Source organism: Gorilla gorilla, chromosome 4, assembly GCF_029281585.2.
Source record: "Gorilla gorilla gorilla isolate KB3781 chromosome 4, NHGRI_mGorGor1-v2.1_pri, whole genome shotgun sequence".
Taxonomy (NCBI): Eukaryota; Metazoa; Chordata; class Mammalia; order Primates; family Hominidae; genus Gorilla; species Gorilla gorilla.
The window spans coordinates 10694619-10714883 of record NC_073228.2 but is presented as its reverse complement, the minus strand read 5'-3'; the positions used below and the strand labels follow the sequence as shown (position 1 = coordinate 10714883).

The 20265-nt window shown below is 59.2% G+C and overlaps 2 protein-coding genes across 8 annotated transcripts in view; one reads left to right on the top strand and one right to left on the bottom strand.

The window, feature by feature from the left end:
- The first annotated feature begins 116 nt into the window (after positions 1 to 116).
- Positions 117 to 2107, top strand: NDUFAF8 (NADH:ubiquinone oxidoreductase complex assembly factor 8). Of its 2 annotated transcripts, none has more exons than XM_055389470.2 (3): positions 117 to 254; positions 375 to 485; positions 1815 to 2107. In XM_055389470.2, exons 1-3 carry the CDS (start codon positions 171 to 173, stop codon positions 1842 to 1844), a joined length of 225 nt encoding a protein of 74 aa, XP_055245445.1. In that variant the 5' UTR covers positions 117 to 170; the 3' UTR covers positions 1845 to 2107. The 2 variants fall into 2 exon arrangements, with proteins under 2 accessions (XP_055245445.1, XP_063562076.1); XM_063706006.1 differs by having other exon boundaries at positions 375 to 489.
- A 3693-nt stretch (positions 2108 to 5800) lies between these two features.
- SLC38A10 (solute carrier family 38 member 10) overlaps positions 5801 to 20265 on the bottom strand; it is a 50172-nt gene continuing 35707 nt past the window's right edge. For 2 of the 6 annotated variants that reach the window (XM_019027783.4, XM_055389458.2), the window contains 6 exons: positions 13933 to 14100; positions 13054 to 13542; positions 12351 to 12470; positions 10928 to 10951; positions 7689 to 7865; positions 5801 to 7477 (listed from right to left, as the gene is read on the bottom strand). In XM_019027783.4, coding sequence (XP_018883328.4) covers positions 6357 to 7477; positions 7689 to 7865; positions 10928 to 10951; positions 12351 to 12470; positions 13054 to 13542; positions 13933 to 14100 — 2099 coding nt within the window. In that variant the 3' untranslated portion in view covers positions 5801 to 6356. The remainder of the gene's footprint in view (positions 7478 to 7688; positions 7866 to 10927; positions 10952 to 12350; positions 12471 to 13053; positions 13543 to 13932; positions 14101 to 20265) is intronic. The other 4 variants (XM_004040831.5, XM_055389459.2, XM_019027784.4 and 1 more) reach the window with 2 other exon arrangements.

Sequence of the window (20265 nt, the reverse complement as noted above, 5' to 3'; positions counted from 1 at the left end):
AGACAGACTAGGACAAGAGCCAATTGCAGGCGCTCGAGGCCAGGCAAAGCCTGGCCAATTAAGAAGTTAAGGAAAGGTTATGGGCGGAAGCGCCGACCTATCAAGCCGTTTGACGCCGGAAGAGGACGGACCTAAGATGGCGGCCTCCAAGGGGCTGGGAATAGCCGCTCATGTCGGCTAACGGAGCGGTGTGGGGCCGCGTGCGAAGCCGCCTCCGCGCCTTCCCCGAGCGGCTGGCCGCCTGCGGGGCCGAGGTGAGGAGCCGCGGGCGGGCCAGTGCTGCGGAGCAGGAGGAGCCGCGCGGGGAGGTGACTGGGAGGGAGGGCGGTGACGGGGTCAGGGGACCCCACGACCCACGCCCGTCCTTTCCGCAGGCCGCGGCGTACGGCAGGTGCGTGCAGGCCTCCACGGCCCCGGGCGGCCGCCTGAGTAAGGACTTCTGCGCGCGGGAGTTCGAGGCCCTGCGGAGCTGCTTCGCCGCCGCGGTAGGTGGGCGCGGGCCCCTTCCCCCCTTCCTAGCCCTTCCCCTCCAAGAGTCAGCGGGTCCCGGCTTTCCTTTGCTTTCCCGTTGGTTCAAGGTTTGAGCGCCTGCCGCGTGCTTTAGACGCCGGCTGACAAAACCACCGAGCCACCGACGAGCCCGCGAAACCTCAGCCGTCCTGGGCTTGTCCCTGCATGTTTGTAAAGCGGGACTGGCACCAACCTCAGAAAGGATGGGAGATGTGTGCAAAAAAGCGCCTTGTAAAACGCGTAAGCTTTCGTGTTAGCACTGCCGCCGAGGGATGTCATGCCAGGATTGACCCAACACAGGACTTCCGGAAAGTGCCCAGCACCTTCCGGGTCTTCACCTCCCTGGCACTTGCAGCCCCTGTGCACTTGCAGTGGTGGATTCCTTCAGCACGTGTCCTGCCGGGAACCCCCAGCCACCCTCAGAACTGGCACGATAGGGCTTCTTGCCCGTGGGGCTTTAAGTCATTCTGAGGCTGGTTCCCTAAGTGTCAGCCGCACCGGGTACCACCTCAGTGTATCTGGGTAGGCCTTGATGCCAGTGCTGACTCTGTTTACTGGGAGCTGTTAATCCGGAGATTTGGACCAGAGAAAGGGTATTTGAACAAGAGCTCCACGGCCTTCATCCCTACCCGGCCCCAGCAGCCTTGGATCCAGGGGTGGGTGACTCATCAGAAGTTGCACTTTTTGCTGGGTATGGTGACGCGTGCCTGTAATCCTACCACTTTGGGAGGCTGAGGCGGGTGAATTGCTTAGGCCTAGAAGTTTGAGACCAGCCTGGGCAACATACGGAGACCCCGTCTCTACAAAAAAAAAAAAAAAAAAAAGAAAAAAAAAATCAGCCAGGCATGGTGGTGTAGTCCCAGTTACTTGGGAGGCTGAGGTGGGAAGATCACTTGAACCTGGGAGGTGGAGGTTGCAGTGAGCCGAGATCACGCCACTGTACTCCAGCCTAGGCGACAAAGTGGGACTGCATCTCAAAAAAAAAAAAAAAAAAAAAAAAGGGAGGGGCTCCTGCTTTCCCTTTATGAGAGCTTGGGACCAAATGTGGCATCTCGTGGGGGCTCAGAGGAGGGGGCAGCAGTGAGTTCTGTGATGGTGTCATGAGGCCCTTGTCCCGTGGACAAGTGACCCAGAGAACCTGCCCATGGGGCCCCAGGCTCCAACCAGTCGAGCCCCCACCACATGCCAGCACCCAAGTTCTCTGTAAGGTATTTGGTAGAACACAACATGTGGTGTGGTAGCTTGCTTTTGAGGCATATCTAACTTGGAAGCAAGCCATTCAGACAAAACACTTTATCTTGCAGGCCAAGAAGACACTGGAGGGAGGCTGTTAGGAGGGACTCTGAGCTTCACACCTGTCTGCTGCCATGGGTGCAGAGCCCTAGTCCTGATGGCCCCTGGTGGCACATATCGAATGCCTAGGGCAGAAAGGAAGTGGGAATGGCGAAGATGTGACGTTCCTCGGTTAGATCCTGTTTTTTCTTAACAAGTTGAGGCGTGGGTAGAGCAGGAATTGGTTTTCCAGCATTGTGTCCGTAAACCTGAGTTAGAATAAGATGTAACGGAAGCCACGATAAAGACTCGGTCAAATCCTGCAGCCTGGGGCTTACTGTGTGCAGACTGCGACATGTGGGTCTTGGCCTCTCTGAGATGGAATGGGGCCCAGAGCCTTTCCCCCACAGCTGGCAGGGCTGGGACTTGGGGACACCCTGCCTCAAGGTCCCTGTTTTAAAACATTCTTACTAAGGTACTTAATGTGGATCTGGTGAAGCCTGCAGACCTTGCTGTGGGCATATAGCACACACCAAAGACAAGGACGTCAGCACCACGAGGGGACACTCCATGGGGCAGGGTCCTCGCAGGTCGCTTTCCTGGACACGGGGCAGGGCGGAGGCTCTTCACAAAAGGGCCTGAGTCTCTGAGAGGGGCCTGCGTAGAGCACCAGCAGCCAGTGCCCCTCCTGTGTGGGGTTGGTCGCCCCCTCGGCAGCCCAGGTACTTCACCGATGGCGCCTGCCCTCTCGTTCCCCCTCCCTATCACATCACTTGACTTAAAACTAAGGTGAGAAGGGCCACATCCTGACGCCGCCCGGGCACTTGTTGATGGTGAGACCCCGGAGTCCATGGGGCCTGAGCGCCACCTGCAGGGCGTAGCGGGGACTGCTTTGAGAGCCCCCCTGCTCCGGGGTGCAGAGGCTGCACTTTCCTGGGGCTGCAGCCTGCACCTGCCCCCAGGCCCGTGCTAGCGGCTGACCCCGTGGGCTGAGGTCTGTTCCTCCATGTTTCCTCCTCCAGATGCTACCCCAGAATTAACCTGGTTTCCCCTAAGGGTCTGATCTGGGTGGTGGGTCTGCAGGAGCCAGGCCAGAGTGCTGGATTTTGTCCCAAGGGCCAGGATAGTGTCACATCTTGAGAACCACGGAGATCCAGCCCAGACTCCTGGGGTCAAGCCACCGCAGTCCATCCCTGTGCATGCCAGACTCAGATGCCCTGTGCTGGCACGACCCACCCGACCCGCCTCCCCAGCGTGCAGGGCCGGCTGCCCCTCACCCCTGCCTTCCTCCTATTTGTGCCCAGCACTCGTCCATGAGCGAGCCTCAGTGCGCAGACGTCCTTTTCTTAGCCCGGTCACGCCCTCTCCTCCGTTCTCTGGCAGCTCATTGGCAGAGCTTCCTGCATCTTCTCCCTCCAAATCCAGCCTCCCATCCCGCCCACAGACATGTCTTGCCAGCACTCCCCCTCGCTGTCCTTCACCCAGTGTGTGAGGTGGTGACAGACCTGCCACTTCCTGTGGCCCAGCGTGGCCCACACCTCCAAACTCAGCTCTCAGGCCTCCTGGGGACACCCTCTTTTCTGCCACCCCAAATTTCCTTGCAAACCTCCCTCCACCTTTGCTCTGTCCTTCCTCCCTGAGTGACTGGATTTCAGCACCACATCGATTAACAGCTCAGGAAGCTGGGCGGGCGGGGGGCGGGAGGGGGCGGGGGGGTGGGGGTTCTGCTGTTTTCGCACCGCGGGGACAATGTGGAGCTCTAACTGCTTCAGGTGCACTTGTGCTGTCCCTGCTGCCCTAACAAAGCACCTGAGACTGGGTGATTTACAAAGAACGGCCTGATTTTTCACAGCTCTGCAGGCTGCGAAGCCCGAGATCGAGGCATTGGTACTGGTGTCTGGGGAGGGCCTTTGTGCCGTGTCCTCACGCTGCAGAAGGCGGAGGTGCAGCCTCTTTTATAAGGCTCTTAATCGTACGAGCGAGGAAGGAGCCCTCGGCCTAGTCACCTCTTGATACTATCACTTAGGCAACTCCTGAATTTTGGAGGGGACACATCAAACCACAGCAAATGCCTTGGCTCTCAGGAGATACCCAAAGTTCTTTGAGGGCTCAGCTCCGCTCAATCCGTCCCTGGGCCAGCGTGCTGTGCAAGTCTGTTCCCGCGCAGAAGTACACACCGGCGACGGGACAGCGCTATCCCTGCTCTGGAACTGAGCCCCCAGAGGCAGGCTCCACAACCCAGTGACCTGCACCAGGACTGACCAGACAGGAGCAGCCTGTCGTCAGAAAGCGCAGCCTGGCCCCGGGGCCCCTCTGTAACATTCTGAGAAGCCCCACCCAGGGGTCTGCGAGGCTTCTGGGGAAAGAACTTTCTCTTTCCTTCCCTGAGGGGCTGCCACCTGGGCTTGGGGGTGGGGGTGGGAAGGAATAAGGAAGTGTGCATGGGAGCAGGTGACCCTGCCTGTGGCTGGGGGTGCAGGGACTCCAGGGTGCAGCGGGGTGGGCGACAGCAGAGGCACGGCCGTCACGGATGCCTCTCTGTGCCGGCCAAGGGCAGCCCGCTCCAGCAACAGCAGCCATCTCAACAGAAAGGGGGGAGGGTGGAATAACCTCCAGAGAAGGAAAAGAAAACTGGGTCATGGTAAGATATTTGGGGAAATCCAGCCGGAATGAAAATCCCACTCTGAGCAATTTAACAAATGGAGTTCCAATCCGAGGGGAACGTCCAGAAGGAGTTTTACTACTGAGCAGTGGTTCATTTGGAACTGGTTTTAATTGAGAATGAAGGACAGAAATGACCAGGACTGAACCCCCTTGGCGGGGCACCTCCCAACTGCTGAGCGGTGCCCCTGGCCCCGCAGCCCCCTCCCAGCCCCTGGCCCCGCAACCCCCTCCCAGCCCCCAGGGCTCGGCAGGAGTCACCACTCAGCCTCCAGAAGCTTCCCTCTAGTTAATTTCCAGTCTTCAGGCCAGGCGCAGTGGCTCAAGTCTGTAATCCTAGCACTTTGGGAGGCTGAGGCGGGTGGATCACAAGGTCAGGAGTTCGAGACCAGCCTGACCAACATGGTGAAACCTAGTCTCTACTAAAAATACAAAAAAAAAAATTAGCCAGGCGTGGTGGCGGGCGCCTGTAGTCCCAGCTACTCGGGAGGCTGAGCCAGGAGAATGGCGTGAACCTGGGAGGTGGAGCTTGCAGTGAGCCGGGATCGCGCCACTGCACTCCAGCCTGGGTGACAGAGCGAGACTCCGTCTCAAAAGAAAAAAAATTTCCAGTCTTCAGGCTGCCCAGTGACATCCTTCAAGGGAAGAAACTATAATAAAAAGCCAAAAGGATATCAAAAGGTGCAGGAAGACACCACCAGAGGCCGAGGCCGGGCCCTCCGTGCAGGGACCCTTCGCCAACACGGGCCTCCCCCAGACCCAGGCCCTGGTCCTCTGCCCTTCATGGCAGGGTCGGGGCGCAAGCTCCCCAGAGGACGAGCCAAAGCAGACTCGGATGCTGTGCCTGTCCACAGGTGCTGTGGACACAGCAGCACCTCCTCTCTCTCCCGCCAGGTGAGAGGGCTGTGGAGCGTGTCCTGGTCACGAGGCAGCACGCCCGTCAGCCTGGCCCTGGGGGCTGGACCACCTCCTGGCACCAGGCGGCTCTGCCTGCTCACAGGGTCTCTCTGGGGCTGTGCTGCGTCTAGTGTCCAGTCACTGCGACGCTCAGATCATGGCGCCGTTCCCTCATGACCTCTGGCCTCTGCTTTACACATCTGGAATCCTGAGCCGGCCTCAGGCTTTCCTTTCAGTCACTCCCCCAGGACCAACTTCACTAATCAGGTTATCAGTGGTGTTTTTTACTTTTTAAAAAAAGCCACAACTGGATTTTGAAAAACACAGACGATGGAGGGCCAGGCCAACCATGAGGAGTGCAAAGGGCGGCACCGGCCAGTGCCCCTGGACACCCAGCTCGCAAGTCTGGCCCTTGCTCCCTGTGCTTCCTGGACACCAAACAGCATCCACCGAGGCTGGGTGAAGGCAAAAGTGTTTATTCAAGACTTTCTACCACACTGTGGGAAGCATCGATAAACAGTTATAATAAACAATTATCATTCTGAGTCCCTGCAAGCTTGGGGTTGGATGCTCGCTCTCACGGTAGCCTGTGTTGGGACCATGAGCAGCCATGTGCACCTCCACGCACGGCCGAGCTCAACCCGAAGACCACGCGTGCTCCCTGGCAGGAGCAGGAGGCCTGACCACAGACGCAGCAGCTCCCCAGCCTGAGCCTGGGAGTGCACCAGCCAGCTCGCAGTGGAGGCCGTTTCTCCTCACAGGCTGGAGTGAGCTCAGAGTCTAGCGGTCAGAGGACCTCAGACTAAGAGCTGCAACAGAACGACAGCAAGAACATTCTGGAAACGATGCCACAGTGAATCTTTTATACTGTCATTCACACTTGGTGAGGGCCTCAGACATGAAACCCTGGGGAGAGGTGAGTGTGACCTCCAGAGTTTGGCTGGGATGCGGCTGAGACAGACCTGCTGCTGGCCAAGGAGGGCAGTGGCTGGCGTGGCTCTCATGGCCAGCAGGTGCTAGGACTCCTCTGGAGCCCCGGGTGCCTGTCTAAGCTGCCGGCTGTGGACCACCTGCAGAGCTCCCCCCGCAGCCTGGCGGAGCTGGGCGTCCAGGGCGCCACGGAGGTCGTTCACCTGGACATCAGGCAGGGGGTTAAGGCCAATGATGACCCCGTCCCTCGGGGCCAGCTCACCCTCTGCATGAGGGCCAAGGTCCCGCCGTCGCCTCCGGAGGTCGGAGCCAGCCTGCAGTTTCAGGTCCCGGTTGGGCTTGGCATTGTCCGGCCTCTGGCCCCCCGGGACAGCTCGTTTGAGCCCCAGCTCTGGCTCTGGCCTCTGCCTGGGCTCCTGGACAGCAGCGTCCTCCCCGCCTCTCGGCTGCTCGTGGGACACAGGCACATGGTCCCCGCCGCGGGCCTCCTTTCTCATCTCCAGGTGACCGCCATGGTCCAGCCGGTGGCCCTGCTGTCCACCCTGCTCGCCATCAGAGATGACCCGTGGTTCCAGCTGGCGTAACACAGCCTGGGGCTGTGCGGCTGCTCCTTCCGCCCCACCAGGCAGGTCCGCTGCAAGGCCCAGGTCTCGGCTCACTTGCTTGGGCTTCATGCGAGGGTCCCCCGTCTCTGCTCCTGGCCCTGCCACGAGCCAGTTGGCTTCCTTCAGAATGCCGGTGCCAGTGGCTGCCACCTCCTTCCCAGGTTTTTTCCTGTCTTGGGAACCGCCAGTAACGTCCTGACTTTGCCCAGGGAATTCCTCTGCGAGGCGCTCCTCTGGGCCCCCGGCTTCCCTGGCGGGGTCTGGCACAGGCACCTGCTCCGGGCCCTTGGGGAGCTCCTTCACCGTACCAGCTGCCGCGGGGGCGGCATCCTTCTGGCCGTCTCTCAGCTTGGCCTGGGCTGCCCGAGGCTCTGTGTCAGGGCCGCCGTCAGGAGGGCCAGCAGGGTCTCTGCCCACAGGCCCCTCAGGGTGCTCCAGGGAGCGCTGGTTAAGGTCCTGGGATGGAGCAGGGCGGCCCCCAGGAGCTCTGAGGACAGGGTCCAAAGGCAGGGGAGGCAGATTCTCCACCGTCTCCCTGGCCTTGCCTTCGGGGGCCTCCTGGCCTCTGGGCACCGCTGCCCCGGGCTCTTGATGCACCTCCACTGCAAATGAAGTCGGTCATCAATTTAGCCACAGCACTGAACACAGGCTGCCAGTGGAGGGGCTCAGAAGAACAAGCAACAACAGCATTGGGAACCAAAACCAGACTCACGCTCAGGTCTAGAGGCCACCGAGCCTCAGACCCAGTCGCATGAGGACAGTAGGAGACTCCCTGCCTGGCCCCACCCCACTCCATCCGCCAGCCCGGCCTACCCTGCCTGGGTTTATCCTCCTCGTCCTCCTGCCTCTGCTGGTGGATCTCCTTGTGCTGCTCCTCGATCACCGCCAGCAGCTTCTCCTGCTGGTCCAGCAAGCGCTTTTGCTGCACCTGCTGTTCTTTGATCACCTGAAGCAGGACGGCGTGGTCCAGCATCTCCACCCTGCCAGCTTCTGGGTTTGGAAAGCACACAGTCAGAGAGTGCCCGGGCCGCTCATGCACCGTGCTGGGCCTGGGACGGCGCGGCCCACAGCGAGGCAACGCACAGGTCACCTGCAGGGAGTGTGCCTGAACACTGGCCACTGGTGACACCCATCATGACCGTGACCGTGAAGCCTGGACAGCTCAGTGATGCACGCAGGCCTGAGGGCCCGGGAGAGGCTGCGCCCTGACTGCCCCTGGAAGCCCACCCGGGATGGCCTCTCCCGCACAGCCAGCCACTCTGCCGCATCAGTTCTCCCACTGGCTGTGCCCCAGGCGCACCCGGCAGGACCCCAGCAAGCCTGCTGGTTGCCCATGGAAATGAGTGTCCAGAGCAACAGAGTCAAAAGGAATGTGCCAGAATGTCAGAGATGGTTATCTGGGCTGGGTGGGGTTTTGTTTTTGTTTTTTCCACTTTACACATTCAGTTGTTCTAGGACAAGCACGTAAGAAAATAAGCCTGGGCACGGCAGCTCACACCTGTAATCCCAGCAATTTGGGAGGCAGAGGCAGGCAGATCGCTTGAGCCCAGGAGTTAGAGACCAGCCTGGGAAACATAGCAAGACCCCCATCTCCACAAAAAAAACAAAAAAATAAAAATTATCAGGGTGTGGTGACAGGCGTCTGTACTCCCAGCTATTCGGGGGGCAGAGGCCAGAGGATCATTTGAGCCCAGGAGGTCAAGGCTGCAGTGAGCCGTGATCACACCACTGCACTCCAGCCTGGGCAACAGAGCGAGACCCTGTCTCAAAAAAGAAAAAAAGAAAAAGAAAACTGTAAGCTATGTTTTGAAAAGAATATTGGTACTTTTAGAAAGTTTCCTCCGAGATGAGAATTTTAAAAACAAACAAAAGCTGTCTTTTTTTTTTTTTTTTTTGAGACGGGAGTCTCACTCTGTCTCCCAGGCTGGAGTGCAGTGGCGCGATCTCAGCTCACTGCAAGTTCTGCCTCCCGGGTTCACGCCATTCTCCTGCCTCAGCCTCCCGAGTAGCTGGGACTACAGATGCCCGCCACCGCGCCCGGCTAATGTTTTGTATTTTTAGTAGAGATGGGGTTTCACCGTGTTAGCCAGGATGGTCTTGATCTCCTGACCTCGTGATTCGCCCGCCTCCACCTCCCAAAGTGCTGGGATTACAGGCATGAGCCACTGCACCTGGCCAAAAGCTGTCTTCTAAGGGGAGCATGGGAGCTGGAGCGTCAGTGAGGCCCCAGCCAGCCATCCTAACCACCGCTCCTGAACACCATCCACTGTGGAAATTCTGGGCAGGTCCTGCATGATGGGGAGCCCCAGTGCACCCCGTGTTAAGCGCTGGTGCCGGCAGCAAGGGCCAGAGGACAGGCCTGCCCGGGTTACGGCTGGCACACACTTGGTGCAGGAGCACCCGGTCTGACTCGCTTCAACACTGGCCAGTTATTTGCTGCAAGCGGCTGTGGCTTATGTCATTTTTACAAGATGTTTTCAAATTATTATAGGAAGCTTTGAAAAATGATGGGTTAGGGCTGTGAGGCATAAAAGTTCAATCCAGGAGCAAGAAGGATGTTTTGTGAGTGGTGAGAGCAAATATCTCAGGGAGGGCCCCGCATGCCAGGCATAGACTGACGTGCCGGCCCAGCCTCCCCAGTGGTGACACCATGACCAGCCAGAGAAGTGCAGGGTCAGCATTCTCCCAGGAACGCAGCCCTGGGCCTCGCCCAGCCCCCCGGATGTGGGGGACAGGGCTGGCTCCAAGGAGATCAGGGCCGTGGGGCCGGCCCTCGAGCAGCAGCCCCTGCTCCCTGCTAGCACCCCGGGCCAGACGCCTGCCCGCAGGGAAAGGCCATGACGGGCAGAGCAGGTCTCCCGTACACCTCCTTTCACAGGAGGAAGTGCAGGCGGCAGACCAGCCACCTCGGCCGTGGGCCACGTGCTCGCCCTGGGTGCTGCGGGGCTCAACCACGGAATGTCAATGGTACAAGGACGAGATCCCATGTGCTGGTGACACCTCCCCATACTCCAGGGCAGGGTTCCGAAAGAGCAGGCACCATGGCCTCACTTGTTCCTCAAAGGACTAGCCCTGGGCCTGGTGCTGGGAAGAGGAGGAAAGAGGAGACAGAAGGGAGGAGGGGGAGGGGGAGGAGGGAGGGAGAAAGAGGAGGAGGGAGAAGGAAGGTGGGGGAAGAGGAGGATGAGGGAGGAGGGAGGAGGAGGAAGGAGGGAAGAGGAGGAGGAGGGAGGGAAGAGGAGGAGGAGGGAGGGAAGAGGAGCAGGAAGGAGGGAAGAGGAGGATGAAGGAGGGAGGGAAGAGGAGGGAGAAGGAGGGAGGGAGGAGGAGGGAGGGAGGAGGAGGGAGGGAAGAGGAGGGAGAAGGAGGGAGGGAAGAGGAGGGAGAAGGAGGGAGGGAGGAGGAGGGAGAAGGAAGGAGGGAAGAGGAGGGAGAAGGAGGGAGGCAAGAGGAGGGAGGAGAGAAGAGGAGGGAGAAGGAGGGAGGAGGGAAGAGGAGGGAGGAGAGAAGAGGAAGAGGAGGAAAAAAGAGGGGGAGGGGGGAGGGAGGAAGGAGCCATGCCACGTCCAGCCAGAAGCCATGTGGGACACATGTGAAGCACCGTGGAGGAGACAGGCTGTTCCTACAGCCAGAGCCCACCAAGACCACGGGGACTGGGCTGCAGAAGGCATGAAGCCACCCACCTGTTGAGACCCATGCAGATCTGTCAAGGTGGCCCATGAGGCAGCAGTGCAGGCAGCGCCCCCCCTCGGCTGGTGCCCTAAGCAGCCTGCGCTTAGAGGCTTGCAGAGACCAGCTGCCCTCTGATGACAGGCAAGGCCACAGCAGGGCTGAGAAGGACCACGGCATTTATAACCCAAGGGAGCAGAGTGGGCATCGGGACCCCGCCTGAGGGGCTGTGGCTGAGCCTGGGTGCGTGCACAGGTCTGGGGCCTGACACGTGTCCCCATGCAGGGCTGTCCCTGGGGCAGGTGTGCCACCGAGGGGCTGCGCTCAGGTCTGTGGCCCGCCATACAGGCTCTTGACTTCGGCACACTCCTTTGGGTTCGTACCTGCTACTATCTTTTTAATTTCAGCTGCTCGTCCCGTTGAGAGGCATACGGAAGAAAGGCAGAATAGGAAACCGTGAAAAGTCTTTTTCAGAAAGAAGAAAATCAAAAGAATCAAACAGGTTCAGGTAACAGAGCATAGGAATTGGAACCAACAAACATGGCCAGACTAAAACCAGAGACAAAACCCCACATGCCCGAACTTCTGAAGCGGCTCAGAGCTCCGGGAGCCCAGGGGGCGCCTTTCGGCTCTGCCTTCCGCGCTGCAGGTGCAAGGAGGGCGAGCTGCACCTGGAGAAGCCAGGCTGCAGCGACTGGGACGTGGCTGCTGCACCTGTCCTCCCTCGGACCGGCTGTCCTGAGGCCACAGGGCAAGATGCGCGGGCAGGAAGCGTGTGTCTTACGAACATCCTGGGAGGTGCCCGTGCCAGGGCTGGCCCGGAGCTCCCACACCTGCTCCCAGGGGCTTGGCACAGGAGGCCGGAGCGGCTGTGCCCTGCGACCCCCACACAGATCCCTGGAACAGACCCTCTCAATGCTGAGGCACACGTGGACCCCGCATGGGGCAGGGTTGACCATCTTGAGAGAAGGCTTGGACACTGCCACCAAATGCACATGACTTTTGGTGAGCGGGGGCTCAGCCACACACCCTCAGAGGGCGGGTGGACCCCTAGCCTGGGAGAGGACATGGCACAGAAGCCTGTCCCCAGCAGGCTCACAGACGGGGCTGCTGCTACCCAACTGCGTGAGGCCACAAGGAGGGGTCGCAAAAAGCCAACAGCTGGGACCCAAGGGGCGAGAAGTTTGGAGGAGGATTCAGAGCAAGTTTTATTCTCAGGAGAGCAAAGGCATAAGGAGCTTTCCTGGAGGGATAGGTGACAGATCCCTGTAGATGAACACAGCCGAGCTCTGAGGCCCGAGGGTGTGGGAGCAGTGCTCTGGGCCAGGGCTCTGCTAGGACCAGGGTGGGCACAGCCACCCCCAAACCGGGTCCCCTTGGGGCACAGCCTTAAAATAAACCTCCATATCTGGGTACAGGCACGCCCACACCTGGCTGGCTTTAAATACTCCGAGTGCTAAAACTGCTAACAAACCTGCTTTAAAGACGAAATGGTAATCACAAGCCAAGTGACAATGCCACAGGTGTTTTAAAGGGGAGTAAGGGAGATAAAACGGTAATCACAAGCCATGTGACGATGCCGCAGGTGTTTAAAGGGGAGTAAGGGAGATAAAAGGTTCCCAGAAAGCAAGCTGCTGATGGGAAGGGAGCAGAAAGCTCTCCGAGGGGTCTGCTCAGCAGACGGCTGGAAAGAGAAGGGGGGCCTGGCAGGGCTCCCTAGGATGACCTGGGCATCACCCCAGGGCTGGGGGAAGGGGCTGCCGCTCCCTGGGCCTGAGGCAGGCGGCTGTGGGGCCAAGGCCTTACCCTCCAGCTGGCTGGCCGCCTGGTTTCCACCCGCTCGCTCCACGTCCCTCTGCTCGCGAGGCTCGGGCGGCAGCCCAGCCCCTGGAGCCGGCTTCTCCACTGGGAAGGGAGGCTTCCCACCTGCACACACGGCGAAGACTCAGAAGGTTTTGCAGGAAAGTCAAGGGAGGGTTTGGGGGGGTGGGGGGACAGAAGGCAAGGGCGGGACAAAAGGAAGTGGCAGATGTTTCTAAAGTGACACCCCCGTCAGCACAGTTTATATTCAACCTGATGATTACTAGCGAAGCAATAAAAAAATATTTAACAACCTCATAGGCTTGTGGCAATGAGCCAATGGCAACTGCCTTCGCAATTAAAATGCAAGAACCGTCCTAAGCAGCTCTTAGACGGGCACTTAACAACGTGTTACCTGTCAGGCACCCCCCGCGCCGCCCCCCGTGTGCGCCCAGACACACGAGCACAGCGCGGCACCTGACATTTAGTGGTCTGGCAAACAACTGTGTGACAGATATTACAGTAGCTGTCAGCCACCAGCCTCTTCCTGTCCCCACCAGCTGCCGGGGCCCGCTCCATTTGCATGCTAATCTGGTGCAGGGAGAGAGACTGGGGACTGAGGGAGGAACCATCGATTCTGCTGCCCCTGCCCAGCCTCCCCAGCCCAAGAGGGGAGTGTCTTCCGACACGAGCCCAGGCTGACACCCACCGTGGTCGCTGTCCTCTGCCGGCTGCCCTGTGTCCCCAGCGGCGTTGCCTGGCGGTGGTACCCCCTCGGCCTTTTCCCCTCCACCCACCGCCAGGCCGTTCTGCTGCTCAGACAGCACTGCCTGGGGCCGAGGATGCAGGCCCCTGTCTCCTGGCCCCAGGTCCTCCTTTGCAGGCTGGACAGCTGGCTGACCATCTGCTTCTGGAAGTTTCTGGGGATCTTCAGGAAGATCACCCGCCTCCTCCAAGGCCTGGGCCTGTCCAGGCCTCTTCCCAGCCTCTCCCTGCTCCGGCTCCTGTTTCTCTCTTTCTGAGTCGGGCAGAGGCGGCGCCATCTGGCCCTGGACCCCTGGAGCCTTTCCGCCCACGTGTCTGGATGGAGGTTTGTTCTCTTCTGGCACCTCTCGGTCTTGGCCTTCATCTACCACCACCTTGTCGTGAGGAACAGGAGGCTCGTGGCGGTGGGCCTCGCCCACAGGCACAGCAATCCCTGCAAGGGCACAGGGGACAGATGGGGTCAGGCTGAGGCCCCTCCTTCCCTTCCCAGGGGATTAGAACTGGGTTCTTCCCTGGGTTCTGGCTCCCAACAGTGTGACACAGGCCAGCAGATACCACCTCCCCTGCTGGCCTCCCTGCTGCCTGGCCAAGCACAGCTGATGCTAAAGTTCAACAGGGGCAGCTGCAAACAAGTTGCTCTGGGAGGGGCGGGACATTCATCTGAATTGAAAGACAGAGAAAACAAAAAGGACCAGAACTTAGGCTGGGCTGAAGGGGAAAAGATACACATAGCCCTGAGAGCCACGCCGCAGGGTGTCCAGCCTGCAAAGGAGGACCCGGGGCCCCCCTTCCCCGTCCGCACCCCCCAGCCAGTGCCCAGCACCTTGCCCAGGGCGATCGAGCTGTGCCTCCTCCGGTGCCTCCTTGCCATCTTCCCGTCCAGGCACATCCACGGGCCCCTTGATCTGGGCCTGCTCCAGCTCCTCTCTCTCCTTCGGCAGCTTCGGCTTCTCCCGGCCATCCTCAGCCACGGCCACGACCGGATCCTGGGCTGGGAGCAGGGCACAGTTAGGGAACTGCACTGCCAGGCAGCTCCAGGAGCGGGGCAGCTCTCCCTGGACTGTTACCATATTTTCCAGCCAAATGGCAGAGCCAAAGCAGTTTTTCTTTCCTGTTCGATCATTAGCAGCTAAGTAGCACAGAAAACTGTCATTTTTCATGTGTATTCACAACAAGAATATGTCAAAATGCGATTTACACCTAACTGGGGGCAGGGAGAACTAGACTCCATGTAATACTCAGTCATTACCACCAGATGGCGGCACAAGCCCACCGACCGACTCTCCCACAGTCCCCTCCATTAACCGCCATCACCTCCATCACCACCATCACCGTCACCTCCACCACCACCACCATCACCGCTATCATCACCATCATCTCCATCCCTACCACCATCACCATCATCATCGTCACCATCACCATCACCATCATCACCATCATCTCCATCCCTACCATCACCATCATCATCGTCACCATCACCATCACCATCACCATCATCACCATCATCTCCATCCCTACCACCATCACCATCATCATCACCGTCACCACTACCATCACAATCACTGCCAACCCTACCAACATTGCCATCACCTCCATTATCGTCATCACCACCACCATCTCCATCCCCACCACCATCGCTGCATCATTGCCACCACCTCCATAATCATCACCTACATCACCGTCACCTCCACCGTCACTGCCATCACCTCCATCATCGTCATCACCTCCGTCACCACCACCACCGCCGCCATCACCACCTCCCTGTCCCAGCAAGGCCATATGTCCACTGAGACAGGCGCTGCAGCCGAGGGGGACTCAGGTGAAGCTGTCTGAGGAAAAATTCACACAGAGTCCAGTTCAGAGCAGCAGATGGGGCCTCACCAGCTCCCAAAGGAGAAGAAAATGGGGACAATTAGCTTAGCTTTATACCAGCCTTCTAAGAGCAGCCTGATGTGTTAGTCTAGGGAAACAGACAGTTACACTGTTGTCAGTTTGGAGTTGAGAGTCCTAGACAAACTGTAGAGGGAAGGTACCACCCTACTGGGTAATAAACTAGTTAACAGAAAGCAGACGCTGGGCTCTACGTTTAGTTAAAGTAACAAATTCAACTTTTTTTTTTTTAAGATGGACTCCTGCTGTGTCGCCCAGGCTGGAGTGCAGTGGCACAATCTCGGCTCACTGCAACCTCTGCCTCCCGGGTTCAAGCAATTTTCATGCCTCAGCCTCCTGTAGCTGGAATTACAGGCACCTGCCACAATGCCTGGCTGATTTTTGTATCTTTAGTAGAGACAGGGTTTCACCACGTTGGCCAGGCTGGTCTCAAACTCCTGACCTCAAGTGATCCACCCGCCTCATTCTCCCAAAGTGCTGGGATTACATGCGTGAGCCACCGCGCCTGGCCCAAGTGACCAATTCTATAAGCGTATGGCCACCCGCCCGAGCAGGTGAAAACATACTGGTCTCCATCACACGATTAAGCTTCGGCAGAGGCCCCATGTGGAAACAAGCCATAACTGTCAATCAAGAGGGCCTGTCCAATGGATTACTAAGTGAAGAAAGGGAGGCTGGGGAGGGGAAGGGAAAATATAGCAAAACAAAGGAAATCTCCGTTGTCACAGGACAAGTTGCCTCAGAGCAGTCATTTTCTCAGCAGGAGCAAAATTCAGTTCTTCAGGCCGTGAATGACCAGTCTGGGGCTCCAGGGGGAGCTCTGTGTGGGTGCAGGAGCCGCGGGACGGGAAGTGAGCACGGTGAGCCGGGAGCTGCCCCAGAGGTCCCTTTGGCGAACCTCCCGGGAACGCCACGCCTCTCAGCGTTCTGCAAGTGTTGCTGGATTGCACGGGCACCTGCAGGAAGGCTGTGCGAGCGTCCTGGCTCCCCGCCGCCTGCAGCAGCTGACCAGCCAAGGGCTGCACTCACAGCCTTCACGCCCGGCGCTCTGCAGCTGTCCGCGGGCAATGCACACAGCCTTTTCCACAACGGAGCCCATCTTTGCGTCAGGGACAGTTTGCCGGCAGTGCCTCCTGGCTGCAGTAAAACTAACACAAAACTTCAAAATCAGCAACTGAAAAACGTCCGAGTGCTGCCAGCCGCTTCCACTCTCAACATGAACACAGGTTGCGCAAAGACAGAAAGGCGCCCTGTATGGGGAGTGCCCCCGCCAGCTCACGACTGAGCTCCTCGGGAGGGAGGAGGTCTCTGGCATCCGAATTTCTTCTCCTAGAAGGCCAGCAATACACCCGGCTAAGCCACAGTAGAGGCGGCCACGGCCAAGGGGGATGGCTCCATGCACACCCCCAGGAACACCCAGCAGAGGGTGCTGCCGCAGGGCAACCATCCTCCCTCATTTGGCTTCAAAAATCGCCTCCAGGCCAGGCATGATGGCTCACTCCGGTAATCCCAGCACTTTGAGAGGCCGAGGCAGGAGGATCACTTGAGGTCAGGAGTTCAACACCATCCTGGCAAAACCCTGTCTCAACAAAAATACAAAATTAGCCGGGTGTGGTGCCGCGCCTGTATTCTCAGCTACTCAGAGGCTGAGATGGGAGAATTGCTTGAACTTGGGAGGTGGAGGCTGTAGTGAGCCAATATCGTGCCACTGCACCCCAGCCTGGGCGACAGAGCGAGATTCCGTCTCAAAAAAAAAAAATCATCTCCAGTCACAAGAAACCACGACCCGTGACCGTCATTGGCACGTGGTGCCAGGAATGCTGTGTTTATGCTGTCCCAGCGGCTCCTCACTGCCAGGTGCTGACACAGGTTCCCAGCTCCTGGCACCCACAAAAACACACACCTTCCTAACAAGTGACAGAGGCCGCAACTCAGCCACGGCGGAGGCGGATCCCTCAGACTTTCCTCCCTGCTGTCTAGTCGGGCATGGAGGCCCCAAGGCTGCCAAGGCCACAGCTCAGGGCTCGGTCTTTGGAGTCAGACACGCTCGGGGACTTGGAGGTGGTGACCTGGAGGGGAAGGGGCAACATCTAATGCATCCCCAACCCCACATTCAAGGCTGGCGTCCACCCCAGACCGGAGGCCAGCACAGACGGGCGGGGAGGCCAGCGACGCTGCCGTCCGGACCCCAAGAGTCGGCAAGGTGGCTCTGCGGGCTGCCTGCTTGGACCCGCCATGGCTCCCTCTGTGCACCCTGTGATCAGTAAAGATGGAGACAGTCACATCAGACGGCCCCCAGACGAAGTGACTTTTAAACACACTCCCGGCATCCCACGGACGGAGTTCCTCATCCACTCAAGTGCCGCCCCAAGTTCAGGAGGAGGCTCGGGATCCCAGGGCGCCACACTCACAAGAGGTGAGAACAATGGCCGCTGACGTGACTTCAAAGCTAGTCCCTGCTTTTAGGCAACTTTTCTAAGAGCTGATTTCTGACTTTCCCTTGATGCTGCCATGAGAAAGTATTACTCATGAAGGGCTTGGCTTTACAGCCCAATCTTGAGCACACAGCTGACCAATGACCTCATGGTCTGATCTTTGCGAATGTGAGGGGGAATCCCAGGCTATCTGGCTCCTGGTACCCGGGTGTCTGGGCTGGCAACACAGCCAGGCCCTGGTACAGCCTCCGGCAGGCGGAACCTCCTCACCACTGCTTTTGCCTCCGCCGTGGCTGGCACCACTGCTGTCTCCTGGGAGGCGGGAGAGGCTCCCAGTTCCTTCCACAGAGCACCGAATGGTCCGTGAGAAACAGGGCCACATGCTTCTCCCTTCTCTCCTCTGACTGTGGGGACAACGCCACCCTGCTGGAGCTCTCCTGCATGCCCTACTGAGAAAGTTTTCTTTTTAAGAGACAGGGTCCCACTCTGTCACCCAGGCCGGAGTGCAGTGGTGCCATCTCGGCTCACTGCAGCCCCGACCTTCCAGGCTCAAGCGATCCTCCCACCTCAGCATCCAGCCACCATACCCAGCTAATTTCTGTATTTTTAGTAGAGACAGGGTTTCACCATGTTGGCTGGGCTGATCTCAAACTCCTGACCTCAGGTGATCCTCCTGCCCTGGCCTCCCACAGTGCTGAGATTCCAGGTGTGAGCTGCTGTACCAGCCTGGAGAGGGCTTCTGATAGCTCCTTTGCTGTGTCCCCCGTGCCTCTCCTCCTGTTATAATTTTGTGTCGTGTTTCTGCTGCTGTCCTGAGATGGCAGGGAGCTGATTCCATTGTCTGAGATAACCCTGCCAGCCGTGCAGGACGTGGCCGGATTCCAAAGGGCCCTGCCTCCTGCAGCCTCTGGCCTGTGTTGAGCCATGCGACCTGCCTCCACGCATGGGGGCTCTGTGTCCCCGCTTGGGCCTGAGCACACAGAACTGTGGCCATCTCTGCCCCTGCACCAACACACACGACCCGTCGACACCCAGCAGACCCTCCTTCCGTCCCATATCACCGCATTCTGGGTCCCTTCTCAGCCAGGCCCCTGCCTCATTTTCCCACCAAGCGGAAGTGCAGCTGTGCCTGCCCCGCTGGGGGAGTGGGGACGAGGGTGCCTGAGGGGTGCGGGCCCTGCTGTGCTGCCCCATGCAGCAAGTGAGGGGCGTGCAGGCACCGGGAGGACAGGGGACCTGCAGCTCCAAGAAAGGAACAGATGTCACAAAACCCGAACCCACCCCTAGCCTTCAGGGTGCTAGAGAGAGCAGGTACGAACGGCCCGACTCCCAGCTTTCAAGGTAACTGACTTCATGAGCCTTTGCAGGGACTCAGCCATGCTCACAAAGGCCTGTGAGGCCTTGCATGGGGCCCCGGCTGTGCGCGTCTAACCACGACACACGACATCTGCATGAGGATGGGATTCACAGCCACAGCCCAGGGCCACGCAGGACTCTCACCCAGTCAGCAGGTACCATTTTGGGCCTCTGCAGCATCAAAGAGACCAATAAAACTCCGCTCAGCCGTCTGACAGGGAGCGCGCATCGGTGCAGGACCCTCGACCCCAGCTCAGCCTCAGCCAGGCAGCCCATCTATCACGGGGGAGCCGGGGGCTGGAAAATCGGAGACACGCTAAAAACAAGCAGCATGTGGTTCTGAGAGGGGCCATGTGTTTTGTTACAGCCTCACGGAAGAAATAGAAACCAGATGTGGCCTCGGAGGGCACCAGGTGAGCCGGAGGCCCACGGCCCGCACAAGCCTCATGACAGGATACAGCTGCTTGCACCGGCCGCAGGCAGAGGCGGCGCAGTGCTAAGGCGAAGGGGAGCCTCCTGCTGGCTGGCACCGAGAAGTCCACTCCCCGGCAGCCTGCTGGACGAGGGCGACACCCCTCACTGCCCAGGGCTAGGGTCTCAGCACACTGGACTCTAGCTCCCAGGCTACTACAATCCCACCGACAGCTCCCATGTCAGCGCCCAGTCTAGCCCAGAGGCCTGGACAGCAGTAAGTGGCCCTGCTCAGGCAGGACCAAGCCTGGGGCACCAGCTGAGGTGGGTGCAAAACACCCACCTCCCTCTCCAGGTGGACTTTTTTCCAGTCCGAATTACCAAATCCAATGCAAGGCAGCTCCACCGGCTGCTTTGGAACACTCCCATTTTCTTTCTCTGGTGACCCCTACTGTCCCCAAGCACAGCCCTGCCAGCTGCACGGAACCCAGAAGGCAGGGCTCCCCTGCCCACCTTCGCCATCCAGGAACAGTCATCCTTGGCAAATATGAGCACAGCGGATCCAGGGAGACCCTCGGAGGGTGTCCCTCGGGGCAGTTTGTATGAGGTGACAATGCTGGGAAGGAGCTTTCCAGGCACAGGAGTGCGGAGCTCAGAGATGACAACACGCCCCAGGGTCACGGCTGAGACAGCGCCCCCACACGCTCAGCCGACGCCAGGGGCTCCCTTCAACAGACCTCTCCTCCTGTCCGTTACAGAAGTGGAGGCCCCTCCTGGAGGCGGAAGTCACTGGCCAGCACCTCCACAGCCGCCTGAGACCCCCAGCCACAGCCGGCACTGCTCACTGGGGCTCCTCAGGTGGTGGGCAGAAGACGCCCAGCGAATCTGACTGAGCCGGGGCCTCTGCAGAGGGGTGTGTTGGATATGGTGGGCACACGGGCAGTGTGGATGCATAAACCCAGCTGTCGTCAGGGGCAGAAGACCCCAGCGTGAAGGTCATCGTGGACAGCACCTACCTGCCCATCCCTGCCTGGTGCCACTCAGAGCTGGTGGGACGGCTGGGC

Coding starts and splice junctions, on each gene's coding strand:
- NDUFAF8 (XM_063706006.1), top strand. CDS start 171: ATGTCGGCTAACGGAGCGGTGTGGGGCCGCGTGCGAAGCCGCCTCCGC. Junction 255..374: donor TGGCCGCCTGCGGGGCCGAG/GTGAGGAGCCGC, acceptor TCCTTTCCGCAG/GCCGCGGCGTACGGCAGGTG. Junction 490..1,814: donor CTGCTTCGCCGCCGCGGTAG/GTGGGCGCGGGC, acceptor TTTATCTTGCAG/GCCAAGAAGACACTGGAGGG.